Genomic DNA, 18,163 nt, shown 5'->3' with positions numbered 1-18,163 from the left:
GAGCGGGGAACAGAACAGGCAGATCGACGAAGTACACTGCTGAGGGGAGCAGCGGGCGGGTCAGGAGAGGTCTGCCGCGCCATGTGGCCACCTCCGGGGCAGGCGGGAATCGAACTTATGCGGAAGCAGCTTTAGATTCTCAGTGCTGTGCTTCAACCCGCTGCACCACCAGGGAGGGTCTCGGCTTATATTTTTGTCATGTCCCTTCTTGTACTTTCATTTGTAAAGAAATTTTACATGACTATTATCCATAGGAAACTTGTATCATTTGCAATAAGTAGATGATGATTTTAATTATGAATGTAATGAGTACAACCTCCACCCCCCACCAAAAGTACCTCCCATGTAATCCCCGAAATTATCTTGTTTTACTACCAGTGTGTGCCCCATACTTGGGACACAGAGCTGGATCATCTCTGAGTTCTCTGATAAGATAGGGCTGAGATGGAGTTGGAGTGGAGTTGTGTAGGCAGTTTCAGCTGCTATAGTGAAATAGTGAATTGCATCCTCATTTCACTAAGAAATAATCAAATGACTTACTCAAGGCAGATGGAGAGTCTCCCACAAGGCAGAATGCGAGGCAGGCATGTAACTGATGGAGTTCACAACTATGTGCACTATTTCTTCTTGTGATGGATATGGAGATTAACTGAGCTCATAAAGTCCCAATAAAGGGGACGGTGACTAGAACCCAGTTCTCCTGGTTCCTCCCTCAATGGTACTGACCTCAATAAAGTAAGAAGCACCCCAACTTCTTACCCGCCTGAACACTGGGTCTTGCAGGAAGCATGGCTGTGGTTGGCAAGTACTGCCAAATGCCTGTAAAGAACTAGACCTTCATTTCTATTTACTGCTATAGTTTCTCAAAATATGCTATGAATGGAAGTTAAATACCAAATAAAGCAATGAATGCACTAGATACTGGCAAGGTATCTACAAGACATTTGGGGAAGGAAATCTATTACAGTAAGCCAACTGATTATTAACTTTGACTTTCTGCTGCTGCTGAGGACAATGTCAAGGAAAGAAGCTTCCCAGGAAAGGAGTTTTATATTTTTAAAGATTTGTTTATTTTTATTCATTTATGCATACAAAAACTGGGGTGTAGGCCATAGACTGGGGGAGAGATGAGTGAGTGGATTCACCAGAGTGGGGAACAGAACAGGCAGACTGACTAAAATACACTGCCTAGGGGAGCAGCGGGCAGGTCAGGAGAGGTCTACTGCACCATGTGGGTCACCTCCCTAGTCAGGATCAAACAGTGGCAAGCAATTGCACTGAGATTTTTTTTTTTTAAGATTTATTTATTTGTACATACAGAACTGGGGTACAGGCCAGAGGCTCAGGGGTGGCGAGAGGCTTCACCAGAGGCAGAGTGGGGAGCAGAACAGGCAGATCGACGAAGTACACTGCTGAGGGGAGCAGTGGGCGGGTCAGGAGAGGTCTGCCTCACCAAGTGGTCACCTCTGGGGCAGGCGGGAATCGAACTCATGTGAAAGTGGCTTTAGCTTCTCAGTGTACTGCTTTAACCCGCTGCCCACCAGGGAGGGCCTGCACTGAGATTTTAATCCCTGCACCACTAGGGAGGCTAGGAGTTTGTTTTTATCTCAGGTTGAACCTCGCTAACTTCCCTTGTGTTCCCCAGGCTGGTACAACCGTCTATACATTAACTTCACGTTGCGTCGCCACATCTTCTTCTTCTTGCTCCAAACCTATTTCCCGGCCACCCTGATGGTCATGCTTTCCTGGGTGTCCTTCTGGATCGATCGCAGAGCTGTGCCTGCCAGAGTTTCACTGGGTAAAAGCATTTGATAAGGGGTGATACAGTGGTTATTTCTTTCCCCAAAGGATTACTAATGAAGAATATAATTATCATTTACCTCCTGCTTCTTACTTCACCTCTCATATCACATACTGCCCTGTGCTCCCTAGACCACATTAGGCAAAGCCCAGGCACCTAACCCTACATTCACTCTGGACAAATCATTTCAGAGAGATACAGCTTATTTGGGGTATAGACTTCCACCCATAAGTTTGAAAGCACTGTACTTCAATAAGTAAGACCATTCTACAAATGCCAAAGATTATTTTATACTTGGATGGGAGATTATTCTATAAGTGCAAAGCTTTGTTTGCTGGCCTTGTTTGGACAGACCAGCATTTCGAGGCCAAACACCCATATGGTACGGTTTCTGGGAAGGAGAGGGCTCTACTCGCTGGTGTTATGGTTTTAGTCCTTCACAGACACAAATTCCAGAGAGATTATTTGTAAATAAACTCACTGTTGTCAATTTGGACAAAATCCGGCTGGGTCCTGAGAAACCAGCACCGCACAGCATGACAGTCATCCAGGAATTTCCAGTCTGCACAGATTTAACCAGTGTGACTTAGACAAGGAACAATTTGTTCCTTCCTTAAAGTTGAGTCCTTTAGAGGTGTCCTCTAGTCACTGTCTAAACCCCACACCAGAGCAGGTTCTTTCTGAAGCCTTGTCATCCCCCCCCAGGAACCAGCTTCCCAAGGAGCTTCTCGCAAAGGCCCAGAAAGCCAGCTGGCCGGGAGGAGAAGGGGTGGGGGGATCGAGGGCCTGTCCTTCCCCTCGACAAGAGGGGCGGTTTTCATAGATATCACAGAAGCAGAATGTCAAATGATGACTCGGTGACACGGGTGGGCGTGGGGTGTGCTCTGTACCCTGGCCTGCCGTTGAACTGAGCTTGGCTATGCAGGGATTACCACGGTGCTTACCATGTCCACCATCATCACGGGTGTGAACGCCTCCATGCCGCGCGTCTCCTACGTCAAGGCCGTGGACATCTACCTCTGGGTCAGCTTTGTGTTTGTGTTCCTCTCGGTGCTGGAGTACGCAGCGGTCAACTACTTGACCACCGTGCAGGAGCGGAAGGAGCGCGAGCGGCGGGAGAAGGTGAGAGGTTCGTTTGCTTGTGCGTCTAAGCTCACAGGACTGGCTCGTGGAGAGGGGGCCTAGGGAGGACACTGGGATGAGGTGTGTAAAAATGGGAGCTGTTTATGCAGAAGGGGGAGGAGCCATTATAGAATAGGCGCTCGCTTCTTCCACAAAGGATGCCCACACAGCAGAAAGTCATTGAGTAAAGGTTAGGAATAGGAAGATTTGGATTTTTAGGCCCAACTCTGCCAACGATGCATGGCCCCCATCGTCTGTAAAAAGGAGTAAGATAATGTTTGTGAAAGTGTTAGAGGACAGGGAGAGGGTCACCCCGGAACCCCCAAACCTGACCATTCTAAATAGGTACTGTAGACTGCATCAAGAAAAGACATATAAGGACTTTAATGGAAATGAATACTACTTAATACAGGTAGTATGCAACAAAGAAAAGACAAAGAATATAGTTTCCAAGTCCAGCTCCTGAAGTAACCTATCTCCTCTTGGGTAAATGTCCAGCCAAGCAGAGTTGGCCCAAAGCGAGGCCTGAAGGCCTGCCATAAACACCTTTCAGTGGAGACCCATATAAAAGGGCCAGAAACAGTCAGACAAGTGTTGAAGGAAAAGAGCAAAATTAAAATTAAAATCAGAGCTGCCATGGTGAACCTCCCCACGGGTCTCTCACCCAGATCTGTTTCAACCAGCCCAAGGCCTAGAAGCAAGTGTGGTTTCTTCACTTGTCTCTCTCACCACGTCTTCTCCAGGTCTCCTTGCTCTCCTCCTGCTGCTGTCATGAAGAAACTACTGTTCTCAAACTTTAACAATGCTCCCAAGATGGGAGCTAAAGAGCACCTGGCCTGGGGTCATCTGAGCCTGTTAGAATTGGAGATTCTGGGGCCGCGCCACAGACCCACTAATTCAGATTCTCCAGAGATGGCACTGCAATCAGTATTGGTACCAAACTCCTATATGATTACAATGCTCCTTGAAATTTGACTCCCACCATGCTCAAGGCAAAGCTAACTGGAACCCATAGGTTCACCCCAATTTAAGTGGGGGTACCCAGGCTGTTCGGGGTTGAAGCCAGCAGTCAGAACACAGGGTCTGCGTTCCTCCAGACTGGCTCAAATTCTTTGACTGACTATTCAGAACTATCCAACATGCCAGGAGCCACTTAGTCTTTTTTAGAAACAAGCTGATATGGGAAATGAGGATTTATAATAAATTTTGGCATTACCTGATTCTCACTCAAAATCTAAGGGGAAAGTCTGTTTTCATCGTAGCTGAAAGAATTGTAAGAAAAAAGAAATTGATTCCTCTGCCTCTCAGAAAAAGCCTGCAGTCACAGTATCTCACAATTTTATCAGTTTGAGCATGATCATGTCTAAATACAAAGGAATGATGACCTCTTACTAACCTTTTATCCCTAAAATGTATGAATCATTCTTCTAGAAGTGTATTTATGTATTTATGTGCTGTTTAGTAATTGTTGCTGATGGGAAGAGAAGAGAAATAATAATGGAACAACCAAGCCTGATTAAAAAAAAAAAAATCCAAACTACAAAAGATTTCAAGTATGAGAATTCTTGATTTTGCATAGAATCATTCATCTGTTTTTGCTTCCTAAAGTTTCATGATATTGGAGTATTTCAAGCTCCGTAACAATAGCTGGCAGGCTGTGAGGTGTCACTATTTCACTTTCTCAGATGCAGGCTGAGAGCCAGGGTAGAAGCATTTTAAAGCAAATAGGTTGAGAAGAATGAAGCCAAGGCCAGCTGGTTTTATCCAGCAGGCCCCAGCCCTCCGGCCAATACCAGCCAGGTGCCAGCTGGAAGCCCTCATTGCTGACTCACATTGTGGGGCAAAGTTAAGGGAAGCCATTTTCTTTCCTCCAACTCAATTTCTTATAAACTTTATCAAACTTGAAGAAACAGATGAAAAATAGTATGGTATATATCTATATACCAACACCTACATTCAACATTGTTAACACTTTTGCCACCTTTGTATGAGCTTTTTCTCTGCATAAACAGATTTTTATGTTGGTATAGCTAAATAATTTAAAAATATATGGCAGTCACCCTGACCCTTTAGAAAAAAGGACACTCTCCTATTTAGTCATCTTTTGGTTTTGTTTCTTTTTTAAAGATTTAATTATTTATGCATACAACAACTGGGGTATAGGCCAGAAGTGTGAGGGTGAGAAGGTCCACCAGAGACAGAGTGGGGAGCAGAACAGGTGGATCTGATGAAGTACACAGCTGAGGGAGGCAGTCAGCGAGAAAGGTGAGGTCTGCTGTGCCATGTGGGTCAGCTCCCTGGCTGGGCATCGAACTCATGCTGAAGTGGCTGTGAACAGCTGATAATTCTGTCCTTAACCCCTTGCACCACCAGAGAGACCCTCTTAATCATCTTTTGTTTCATGCACAACTAGGTGGAATCCTACATCTGGAATCAGAATGTGTGGGTTTAAAATCCTGACTTTCACATACTATGTGATCACAGGAGAAATATACAGTCTCTCTGGGTCTTAGTTTTTCCATTTATAACTAAGAGCATTTGTTCTAACCGAGTGTTCTCAGCTATGGCGGCATAAGTAGAATCACCTGGGAGCTTTAAATTAGTCTGGCATGGAGCCTGGGCAATTAAACGAGCCTCCCAGGTGATTCTAATATGCAGCCAGCTGGAGAATCATTGGACTAAGTGATCTCAGGAGATCCTTCTAAATCCGTTTTGGTGGTTCTGAGTAGTGTTGGGACTTGCTTTCTGCCCAGGCTACCTCCCCTGCTCATCTCATAAACATGCCTGATGCATCTCCTTGTGTTTGCTGCCCGCAGTTCCCATGCATGTGTGGAATGCTTCACTCAAGAACCATGATGTTGGATGGAAGCTGTAGTGAGTCAGAGGCCAACAGCTTGGTTGGATATCCAAGAAGCCATATTCTGACGGAAGAAGAAAGGCAAGAGAAAATTGTCGTCCACTTGGCCGTGAGCAACGAGTCCAGTTCCTCCAGGAAGAAGGGGCTTCTGAAAAGCCAGATGGGTCTTCGCATCTTCCAGAATACCCATGCTATCGACAAATACTCCAGATTGATATTCCCTGCCTCCTACATATTTTTCAACTTAATTTATTGGTTGGTGTTTTCCTAGGGGCTTTGAAGCTATACATGGTAAAGGGCATAGATCTCTGTGAAGCCTGACCAGCCACCCACAGACAGTCACCCAGATCAACACCACACATCTCAGAGCCCCCTAAGCCACCGTTAGCATCACCCCTCCTGAAGACCCCAGGAGCCCTCCATCTGCCCTTCCCCAAACCTGTGGGATTTCCCATGGTTCCTGCTGTGCTGTGTCCCACACCATGCCTCTCTGGAACTGTCTTCTTCTGTGTGTGAACAAGCTCACAAGATCCTCCCTCCTGTAAACAAAACAAAACCCCAGTGCCGTTCAGATGTTCTGACACACTTCTGAAGCCTAGAATCCAATTGTAGAGGAGGGAATAAAAGGGCATTCTAAGTAGAAGTCACAAAATTATGAATCAAATTAGGAGTAAAATATCTGTAAGCTCATACAGTTGGAGTGTCTACCTAGGAAGAAAATACTCAGACCCCAAACAGGAAATAATTTGGCCTATACATGTCTTTCAGCTGACATGATTTTGCAGCATTAGAGGACCTCCTCCATCCATTCAGCCATTCATCAAATATTGAATGTCCACACTCTACCAGGTACCTTGGAAATGTATGGAAGTTTTTAGAGAACTTCCCTAGTGTGTTCATTCTATGTATGGCAGAAAGTATTTTTGCCCTTTTCCTTCCCTCAATCTCTGCTTCTATTTGCTGGTGCTTTTATTCATAGGTCTGTCTAGAAAAGCATCCCCAGTCTCCTATGAGGCCCTCGTGAAACTGATTCCTGGAGACCCCATGTAGGATGAACTTAGTGCTGGGATGAAAAACAAAAATGACTGAGTTAGTAGCAGTGGAACTTAGATTTGGGGAGGAAGGAGGCATGTTTCTGCTTGTGGAAATCTGCCTCAGATGCAGCCTTCCTCCTTTTATAGACTCCCCCAGCGGGCAGTCTACTCCCCACTCAAGAATCCCTGTGTCTATGCCTTGCCTCCACCCCAAGGACTATGCTAACCAGAAGTGCCCCACACTACAGATTCCTTCCTTGCTTCTGCAAGCTGAGAATGCTGTCCTTTAATGCACCTAAGCTCAGTTAAGAAAGCAATCTCATTTGTTGAACCCATAGTAAGTTGTGCATGACCATTTCTATGAACTTGTTTCAGGTGTTTGCTCCTTTACTCAAGTAAATCTGATTAGCAAAATTTCTGAAGGTATAAAGGATGCACTTTTGTGAAGGGAGTCTTATCTTTAAGTCATATCACTTGGAATTAGAAAGCCATTGTTGGGAAATTGGGAGGAATAATCAGGTCAGATTCTTGCTCACGAGAGCAGTTGTTCTGCTCTTTTCCCACACTCTCTACTACCTTGCTGTTAAGGAGCTGGATATCTGGTCCTCTGATCAAGAATAGACAAATGGTACATTAATAAAGAACATTAACCTACCCAAAACAAGTCAGCGCTGGCCTGTGGAGTCTGCTAAGTAGCTGACGACTCCCAGAATAAGGAGTCTTAGTTTCTGAAGACTAGAAAATGTATGGATACCAGAGCCTCCACTACTTTCAACTCAGGAGCCTGGAGCTACCTGACCATCCCACTTCCCCAACCATTCCTTGCGTGATCCTGGCTCCAGACACTTGCGTCATCACACATTGTTCATGTTGAGGACTAGACTCAGCTCCTACCATGTTGAACTAGCCCTATTTTAAATGCTCTTCTCAATAGCCAGTAGCTAGGACCTAATGAATTGGGCAATACAGATCTATAGAACATTTCCATGACCACAGAATGCCTACTAGACAATGCTGCTGGAGAGAAAGGGGTGAGCCTGAGTGAAGGCATGGAAGACAAGAGGGGTTGCAAAGCATAGGGTTTGTGGGATATGTCTTCTGTAAAGCTGGATCGTTGGCTGTGGGTAGAGGAGGTAATAATACTAGGGCTCATGGCAGGTCCCTGCACTCCATAGAATGAGGACAGTTTCCCCTCCATGAAGCTGCCTGGCGCAAGACAGCTGGTTTCCTTGCCTCACAGGCAAATGAAGACTTAATGTGCTCAAACACTGTGTTATCAAGGATGATTGGTATCTGGACTTGTTTAGAAAATTTTACTCTCTAGAGACTCCTCTAGATGACTATGTATGTTGCTCAGAGAATAAAATTTGTTGTTAGATATATCATATTGTTTTGATTCTCTTGTTTAATTTCTAGTGCTTCTCTGTTTCCGATATTATCTTCATAAATTCAATCATAACAAGAGAATTGTTGATACTGTGAGGAATAGATAACCCTCCATCCACAGGTCCCTTCAGGGCTCCAAAGTCTTTATTCCTGTAGTAGTTCTGGCAAGTCCAGCATTCAAATAGCAAGTGAAAGCTCCTGGTTGACCATCAATGCTTTCCACATTGTATTCATCTCCGGTCACCTCTACTTGTCCATGCCAAACCTATTGAGAAGCCTGGGGGCCAGGAGCAGGCCAGTACAATATGCTGCAGCATAATTTGTCAGACCAATCTTCCTAACATACTTGGGGAGCTCAAGAGCATAAGCTGCACAAATGATCACATCGTCTTCTATATGGATCCAGGCAATCTGACAAATGACATCTCTGTTGGTTACACAAACTATCATATTTGGGTGTGTTGTAATTGTTTTCATCCTGGATTACCAAGCATTTTCAAGCATAGTAATCGGTTTTGCCCTCTCTCCTTCTTCTAAATTTCACTCGATATTGCTTGAAGTAGGCCTTATTCTTGACAACTTTTACAAATCCCATTTTGCAGTGCAGACACTAGTGTCTGTGACTTGCCAGAGAAGCACAGGCCCGGCAGCACTTTGGTCAGGGGAGAAGGTGGGGGTGGACAAAGGCTGTAGACCAAGCACTAACGCAGTAAGAGAAAGTATTTAATTTGAGACAGAAACTCTTTATCATCAAAGACAGATAATCTTTGATGCTCAAAAGTGGCAAAATGACTACCTGAAGCTTGCTTTGCAGGATGCAGGAGCAAATGAGGAATTTGTGAAAAAATTGATAGGCTGAAGCAAAAACTTACCAATTCATGTGGTTTTCAAAGGCCGTTTCTTCCACTTGTAGTCAGGTAAACAGAATTGTTTTGAAAATGTATGTTTATAATTTAGTCATGTGTCACTTCTGATGACTATTAATTGCTCCAATTTACCATAGAGGAAATTTGTGAACTCTTAATTTCCTTATGTGTGAAGTGGAAGTGCTAAATCCTACCTTACAGGGTTGTGAATGTGAAGGAGGGAACACAAACAAGTGTCTCCGAACTTGCATATAAGTGCCAGGTGGTGTCTCGAATGAATTCACACCACTGTTCCTTGAGACTAGGGGAACACTTTACATGGGTCATGCACTTTTTAAAATTAACCCACCCTCGCTATGAAATCAATAAGGTCGCTAGCAGCCCATTTTACAGGTAAAGAGCTTGAAGTCTCAACAGAGAAAGCATAAGTGGAACTTGAACCTGGGTAGATTTAGCTTGAGTCTGAACTCTACTACTGTGCCATCTGCTTTTCTAAGAAACTGTCAATAGATCTCCTTTTGGCAGCTCAATTTATAGTAGCTGTCTTCACCCACAGCCTCTATTTGCTTGAGAGTTGCTATATTCAAATTCTTTGGTGTGATATGTGCCAAACTAGATGGTTAACAGCAAAAAGCTGAAATCTTGCCTAAAATCGCAATGATTTTCCATTTTGGTCTTTATGGAGGTTTAAAGCAAGACTGCTGGTTAGCTTTTTTCTTAGTACTAACTTTGTTTTCAAGAGACAATAGAATCATCACCTGATAGAACAGATCCTGTGAGCGCCTACACGTTGGCTTGTGTCCAAGACACAGAGCATGATGTGGGGTGCGAAATTCACTCTGGCATTGGATACAAAGAAGGGGGCATCCCACAGCCAGGGCCATTTGGTCATTAATGTAAATATCTTTGTCCTCACTATCTGAGCAGTTTGGCCTTGATCATTACAGATTGTTCCTACACCTTGGGCTCCTTTGCCTTCTGTCTGAGAGGCTACAGTCCTGAGTTGGAGAGGCACCTTGCACAAATGGGTGGGGATAGATAAAAATAGCACTGTGTTTTTTCATAGAAAATTGTTTACTATGGACCACTACTTAAAACCTGTACATTGACCTGAAACTGAAACACAATTTTTAACTAAAATACTCATATTGTCTAAAAATACGTGTCCTTAACACTGAGATTTCAAAGCATAAGTTTTGGATAAAGTTAGAAGACACCTAATTCAGAAACTACTGAATATTCGATTCAAAAACCAGTTGTGAGAACCACCTGTGCTTCTATCTATAGCATTTTCTACAGGAAATAGCCTCAAAGTAACCACATCACCAGGGATTCTAAATAGATTTAGTCTATTCCCAGCATTGACTAAAACAGATAGGAAATTACCAGGTGTACTGAAATATAAACAAAGTGAACCTGTGATGACTTTATAGTCACTTGGAAAAGCAATCCATACCAAATAACCCAATGGGCCTGTTTTCTGTTGGCAAATAAGGTGGATTAACATGGGTACCCCAACATCTCTCCCAGAAGGAATAACCATGATTCTGTAAGTTGTGTAAGGCAAACTTCAACAATTGGGCGGCGATTTCACAAACCCATTATTTATGTTCATCTCATTGCCTAGATGTTCTCCTGGTTGGGTTGTAGGAATGGAGCAAAATTTAGGGTGATTTCAGAAGTCTATGGGCAGACTTAATGCTAACCTTCAGAGGGCAGAATGTTCAAAAATTACTAGAAGTTACAAACATCATTAATTTCACTGATTTTTAAAGATCTCCAGTTGCAGGCCTCCTTGAACAGCAGACTTATGACCCGCCCGCTGCTCCCCTCAGCAATGTACTTCGTTCTGCTTCCCACTCTGTCCCTGGTGAAGCCTGTCACTGTCCCTGCACCTCTGGCCTGTACCCCAGTTCTGTATGCATAAATAAATACTCTTTAAAAAATAAAAAAAGTAAAGTACCAAATTATTTGGAAAAAATGGAGACAAATGAATACCCACTAAGGTTTGTTATTTGTTTTTGAAAAGATCCAAAGAGAGTAGAATTTATGTCATGTCAACTGATGTTTTGGAATTACATGCTACTAAATTTAATCTGAGCCAAGATAGTCACAAACTGAAAAAAAAGAAAGAAAAGTTAGTCATACATTCAATTGCACAACTGCAATGTCCTTGTCTCTTGTACATTTACTCATGACTTCAGTTTAAGCCTGTTTATATTATGGTAAAATTAAATTACAGTTTTCCTTCTCTTCAAGTATTGAACAGTTCCAAATGTAGCTTCTCATTCGAAGAATTCTTTCTTGTCAAATTGTCAGAAACCCTTTATTTCATTCACATAAAATGAATCAGTTCCTCCAATTAATAAGGAGTGGCCTGGAACTAATGAAAAGATCTGTGTCGTCATCAAAATGCCTTGTGTAACATACTAAGAAGATGGCCTGACAGAGTCATCTTACTCATCAGCCTTTCCGTAAAAGGCAGGAACACAGGGCCAGTGAAGAAGGACAGGTGTGGGCCTCAAAAGCACAAAATTTCCTATTTGTTAAGCTTATGTACCTGGGACAAATAAACCAGGGCCTCAGCTTCCCGGTGAATGAAGTGAAGATGTAATCTTTCAGCGCTTGTTCTTGGGGCCAAATGGGACCACAGGAAGTGAAATGCTAGTAAATGCCAAGGGTAAGCACGGCCACCATCCACAGTAGTCAGCCTGCCCTCGTACCACTTAATGCTGCTGAGGGGACACACCCCACACCCCAACGTGGGCCCACGAGGGGCTTCACATGGCCACTGGGTTTACGCTTCCACGGTTGCATGCTACTTCCTCTCTTCCCCACGTTATCTGCCACAGTGACCCTGCACCCCCAGAACTCTGAAAAGCAGACTGAACTTCAACAGGAGCTAGGGTTTCTTTTGTGACGTTATCATACCTAAAGCCAGAAAGCCCATGTTTCCATTAAAAACAAACTTGGAAAGGAAGGGAATGCTCCCTCCAGCACTTTTGCTGTAGCTCCAGCAGAGGGAGACAGGGCTGCATGAGTCACACACACAGGGACAGCAAGGTAGTTCAGAGGTTGACAACAGGATAATTTCTTCTCACGGCTTCAATCACATGATCGTCATCATAATTTTAATATCTCTTGGTGGAGAAAATATATGGCTAATGGCCATTATGAACCCCACCATACTTGTAAAATATTTTATTTATTCTAAACGGCATAAAGATTTGGCAACATGCAAAGGCAGGTAATGAATGAGTTCAGTCTCCAGATGCCTCTCACCTGAGCTGGGCATCCCTCGTGTCTAAGCCAGCAGCCCCTACTTTCCTACTCCTAAGTCAGAACCTGGATTTGTTCACACATCTTCCCAGCTATCTGAGATTCCCAGACCAATCTCAGTCCTGGAGAACATTTTTCCCTGGTGCAAGTGGCTGGCCCAAGGGTGGAGTTGGGACCTTACTTGACCTAGTCAGACAGAAGGGGCTGAAGAAAGGGCTTATCTTCAGATTTCTGTGGTGAGGTTTTCCCTTTTTCCCACTGGATGAGAGTGAGGAAACTTACTGCTAATAGCAGCCATATTACAATCACGAGTAAGCGGAGCAGAAGAAGACATCACATGCAGGAACCAATCTAGGTAGTTTGTTCAGGGAGGCGTCTCTGAAAATTGATGTTCAATTGAGGCTTAAAGCAAGAGGAGCCAGTCTACAAACAGCTCCCAGAAGTTCCCCACAGTGAGCTCAACATGCTAAGTCTATCAGCCAGGGTCCTCCAAAGCAGCAGCAGGATACAGAGCTATTGCTGAACCTAATTATTTCTGTCTTTCTGTCAGTCTATCTATCTGCTTCTACTTATTTCAAGGAAATGGTTTATATGATTGTCCAAAAGTTATAGAGCAGACTTTTTAGATATTCAGGTTTTATTTTCCCTTGCTTTCACACACCAAAAAGAGCTTTAGTAAATGTTTTCTTGGCATACCTGATAAACTAGTGCCTTAACTTCTATGTTAAAATATTGTAGTGTAAATAAAGTTATCAGGCTCTTCCCACTTTCCCACCATTAGCACATATGACCAGCGCCTGCACGCACACCTGTAATTATGGACACCTGGGCGTGTATGGAAAGAGGGAACAGTGCCCAGGGGTACAGGGGCAGTACACTCAGAGGCAGACAGATGAGAGGAGACACAGCCAGAGAAATACTGAGAGGAAGATTCAGCATGATAGGCCTGTAAAAATCAGCCGAAGTCTCCAAAATTATCATTTCGTTTGCAAGAACTGCCAATGAGCCTACCTGGCCTAGGATGGTTGCAAAACAAACATGTATCTTTCAAATATTAAGATCCTGTAGGCTTAAGGCAGAATTCCTTATAGAAAACCTGAGCTTTTCTGTTAAGGCTTGTCACGTGAATGAAAAGAGGCATACTTTAATGACTGACCATAATTGCCTTTACTTAAACCCATCTGAGGTAGATGTGTTAAAAGAAACCTTGTTTGGGCCCTCCCTGGTGGTGCAGCAGATTAAAGCACAGCACTAAGAAGCTAAAGCCACTTCCGCATGAGTTCGATTCCCGCCTGCCCCGGAGGTGACCACATGGCGTGGCAGACCTCTTCTGGCCCGCCCGCTGCTCCTCTCAGCAGTGTACTTCATCAGTGGGCCTGTTCTGCTCCGTGCTCTGTCTCTGGTGAATCCTCTCACTGGCCCTGCAGCTCTGGCCTGTACCCCAGTTCTGTATGCACAAATAAATCTTTAAAAAAAAAAGAAAGAAAGAAAGAAAGAAACTTTGTTCACAGACACAAATTTTGAATTTAGTGATTCATGAATGGGTGGCATCTGACCTAGCACATAGACAAGAGCTCCAGCTTGCTACACAGGGTGAGATAGTTTACAGACTCAAAGAGGGCAGCAACAAGAAAGTTACACTGGGCATTTGATGATTGGTTAAAGGAGAATTACTTTCCTTCTGTGGCACAAAATCTTGGAACTGGGTCAGGTAACGTGCTGAGCAAACAAGTGCTGACTAGTTTACAGAGCCAAGCATAAAAGCTTAGTTTGCTCACGTAGGATTTCCAGTTTAACTGACTTAGTTCCAGTCAGTTAACTGAAGTGACTTTGTCTTGGATCTAATCTGATTACTTTAATAATGTGAACCCCATATATTAAATATCTTCTCAGCAAGATTATATTAGTATTTGATTAAGTAACCGTGTCCCAGGACTTGCGAAGATGACACATAAAATTGACCAAGGCAGGAGGAAACTATCACCTTTAATGTGCTGTCAGGAGAGGAGAGAGATCCAGCCAGGAAGCCAGATAAACCTAGGCCTAGTCAGGGTCTTAAGGACAGGATAGAGAGTTGAGTTGAGCTTTTCCTCAAAGTCCATCGGGAAACTACAAAGTGTATCAGCAGGGTGGAGGGTCCATCTATCTTACAGTCCTAAGCTGTATTTTATTCTGATTTTTATTTCCACTGACAATCAGTGGGATCCAACTTTTCAAAAGATATACTGACTGAGGAGTGTTTTAGTCAGTGTAAAACCACACCAGTGATTCAAACAGTAATTTAAGCTGGAGTTGTTAACCAGACACAAGATGGAAGGGTAGAAGACTGAGTGGACAGAAGCAGCAACTATAGTAAGTAACCCTCAGACTGAGGGGAAGATAAACCAGAAGGAAATGGGAAACGAGGCGGAGGTCTGACTCTCAAATTCTGATAAAGAGGTGCGCAGCAGCTGCAGGCCAGGCTGCCTGCCATTTGGAAGAAGCAGCTTACTAGGGCTGCTCACTGACACCAAAAGAACCTTAGCCATGTTGAGGAACGCTAGGGGGACCAATTGCACATGGTGCTCCTAGCTACCACCTTCAAAAACAAACTAGAAGGAAATTTCTCTTTTCCTTCCTTTAGTCTGTAGACTATCCAGCACCCTCTTTTGGTGAATCCTGGCATCTGACGGCCAGCAAAGGAAAATTGGGTTGCAGAGATCAGTTCAAACCTCACAAAGTAGGGAAAGAGGGGTGAGCTTGAGGTTCAAAGATAGTACATTGATAGCTGGCTCAGGGGCAAAGGTAGACTCGGGGGCTGATCAGAAAGGTACTGTCCTGGCCTGGGGAAGAGATGTTGAGGCCTGGACTGGGGTAGTTGCAGTTGGAGTAGCGTATTCAGTCAAGTTATCTTGGATGTAACTGCTCAAAAAATGTTGATTTGCCTCTTTAATCATTCACACGAAGAGAATATTAAAAACAAGAAATGTCTATGGTATGCTTCAGGTTCTTGTCATTCCAGAAATAGTTTCAAACATGAAGTTCCAGTATTAATTCGCTTATTTGTCTAGTGAAAGCAAAAGAAGATAGAATAGAGATGGATTCTATGTTCATGAATAAAAGGATTCAATGTTGTTACAATTCTTCAAGTAACAATGTTGTTACTTGATAGTGTCAGTGCAGTCCCAATCAAAATCCCATTAAGTTATTTTGTGGATATCAACAACTGATTTTAAAGTTTACTTAAAAGGGGGGCTCTGTCTATTCTGTTCCTCACTGTGTCTGGTGAATCCTCTCATGGCCTGCACCTTGGGCTTACACCCAATTCTTCTATTCGTAAATAAATAAAAAGAAATCTTAAAAAAACAAATAAGCCTATTTAAAAAGGTAAAGGCTAAGAATAACCAACACAGTATTGAATGAAAAAAGCAAAAGGACAGACATCACCCAACGTCAAGGCTGAGTAAAAACTATAGTAATCAGTACATTGTGGTATTACCTAAGGAGTGGACAGTAGATCAGTGGAAAAGAATTGAGAGCCCAGAAATAGACCCACACAAATATAGACAACTGATCTTTGACAATGAAGCAGGGAATTCAAAGGAGAAAGAATGTGCATTTCAACAAATGGTGTTGGGACAATGATATATCCATTGTGCAAAAAAAAAAAAAAATTAGACATAGACATCTATCCATGCAGCAAATATTTCAAGTGTTAGACACCACACTTAAAAGAAAAAAAATGTATAGATAAAAGTAAGGTTTTGCTATCAAAAAGTCATAGGCCAGTTGACACTGCAGTCGTAGCTACCACAGTCGGACACACTCAACGGGGTGTATGAATATAAGACTTAGGAAGCAAAAAGTAGTTAACTCCAGGCAATTGAGGATTCTTGTTAAACTAGATTTTCAGCAATCATGAAAATGTCAGTATAGACAGTGAATAGTATCCTAGGAGCCTATTGTCACCACCATATAAAATATGTGTAAGTGATCTGAGAGCTTCCAGAGAGCTTGGTGATTCAACAGGAAGAGTCACAGGGAAATGACAAAGGGATTACTTTGCAGACAGGGCGTTAGAGACCTAAAGATCAAGGAATCTGGCCTGATTTCAAATAGTGGCTGCAGAATGGGGGTGGTTACTGTGAATGCTCACCATAAATACCAGTTTTCTTGGCATGCCAGGTATTAATGGTTTGACAGATGTTCTGACCCCTCTCTCTCCTGTTTGAATGCTCTGACTGATCTGAAGTATTTGACCTTAGATATTAAGCAAGTCAAGAGGAAAAAAAGCCCAGCAGAGTGGAGATTTATAGGTATAAATGTTGGGGCTCAAGTTGTCACTACCTGATTTAGTATGGAAAGCAAAATGAAAGTGTTCGTTGATTGTTCTCTTAAAATTATTCTTTCTTTTCCCCATATTAGTAGAGCCTATCTTTATTTTTTAAAATAATATTATTTTTACAGTCTTCCCTGGTGGCACAGGGGTTAAAGTCTCAGCTCTATCAAACTATCAGAAGCCACTGCAGCATGAGTTCAATCCCCATCCAAGGAGCTGACCCACATGGCATGGCAGACCTCTCTTGTCTCACCCACTGCTCCCCTCAGCAGTGTATTTCAGTAGATCTGACTGTTCTGCTCCCCACTCTGCCCCTGGTGAATCCTCTCACCACACACCTCTGTATGAATCTACCCCACATACCTCTAGCCTACACCCCAGTTCTTGTATGCATAAAAAAAAATCTTAGGGCCCTCCTTGTTGGCACAGTGGGTTAAAGCACAGCACTAAGAAGCTTAAGCCACTTCTGCATGAGTTGGCCCTGAGGTGACCCACATGGTGCGGCGGACCTCTCCTGACCCGCCCGCTGCTCCCCTCAGCAGTGTACTTCGTCGATCTGCCTGTTCTGCTCCCAACTCTGTCTCTGGTGAATCCTCTCGCCCTCTGCATCTCTGGCCTGTACCCCAGTTCTGTATGAATAAATAAATAAATAAATCTTTAAAAAAATCTTAAAAAATAATATTTTTTTATTGAGGTACTGGTTTAAAACACTGTGATTTAGGGCTGTAGTTTCACAATTCCTCAGATGTATGTGTGTCCCTCTGAGTTAGTGCTTTTGCATTTTTCAGATAAGAGTGTAATTGCTGGATCATATCATAGATCAGCTTTTAATATTTTCATTAAATATAACTAAATATTTTAATATTTAATATGCTATCTATTTTTAATAGTGTTTCATTTTAGTTTTCAATAGAAGAATTTACAAACGTATTTGAATTACAGCTAGGTTAGGGCCTTCCTTACATAGCTAGGGTATAGAATATCACAACAAATCAAACTTGGAAAAAAAATTCCCCTATCAATTTGTATAGCCCATGTAATTAATTCTTGTTCTGATGGAATTTGGGTTAGCAGTTTTATGCAACTGACTGCTTTTTCAACTATAAAGTCCTAGAAATCCTGACTCAGTCCACCCAACATGCTCAGGAAGTTATTCAAGCCAGGTCAGCTGAAGTACCTGCCAAGCACTCCTCCATGAAGTCCTGTGAGTGCTCTTCTTTGTTGAAAACACACTCTAGACTGTGCTGATAAGAGTCTTTGAACTGCAACAAAATAAAAATAAAACAACCCCCGAAACTGTTTATACATCACACAGATTTAATAGTTATTGCTAATTTATTACTGGTATTTTGAGAATGTGAAAAGTCCAATGCAGTTCCCATTACAAATAGTACAATTGACAAATACAGTTCTTGTGCAAAAGAAAGACAGAAAAAGCTCTTGTCTTCTGACCTCCACAGCTTCATCTGACATCTTCATCAGCCATCTGGACACCCTGAC

The 18,163-nt window shown here is 43.0% G+C and overlaps 1 protein-coding gene and 1 pseudogene across 1 annotated transcript in view; one reads left to right on the top strand and one right to left on the bottom strand.

Moving 5' to 3' along the window:
- Positions 1 to 6,179, top strand: part of GABRR2 (gamma-aminobutyric acid (GABA) A receptor, rho 2) — a 23,971-nt gene extending 17,792 nt beyond the window's left edge. The window contains exons 7-9 of the mRNA XM_004673690.2: positions 1,646 to 1,798; positions 2,727 to 2,923; positions 5,740 to 6,179. Coding sequence (XP_004673747.1) covers positions 1,646 to 1,798; positions 2,727 to 2,923; positions 5,740 to 6,051 — 662 coding nt within the window. The 3' untranslated portion in view covers positions 6,052 to 6,179. The remainder of the gene's footprint in view (positions 1 to 1,645; positions 1,799 to 2,726; positions 2,924 to 5,739) is intronic.
- Positions 6,180 to 8,226: 2,047 nt separating this feature from the next.
- LOC101625446 lies at positions 8,227 to 8,795 on the bottom strand (annotated as a pseudogene).
- Positions 8,796 to 18,163: the final 9,368 nt, after the last annotated feature.

Source organism: Condylura cristata, unplaced genomic scaffold, assembly GCF_000260355.1.
Source record: "Condylura cristata isolate star-nosed mole 26May11 unplaced genomic scaffold, ConCri1.0 scaffold00001, whole genome shotgun sequence".
Lineage (NCBI taxonomy): Eukaryota > Metazoa > Chordata > Mammalia > Eulipotyphla > Talpidae > Condylura > Condylura cristata.
The sequence above is the reverse complement of the archived record's forward strand: the minus strand, read 5'-3'. Positions and strand labels throughout refer to the sequence as shown.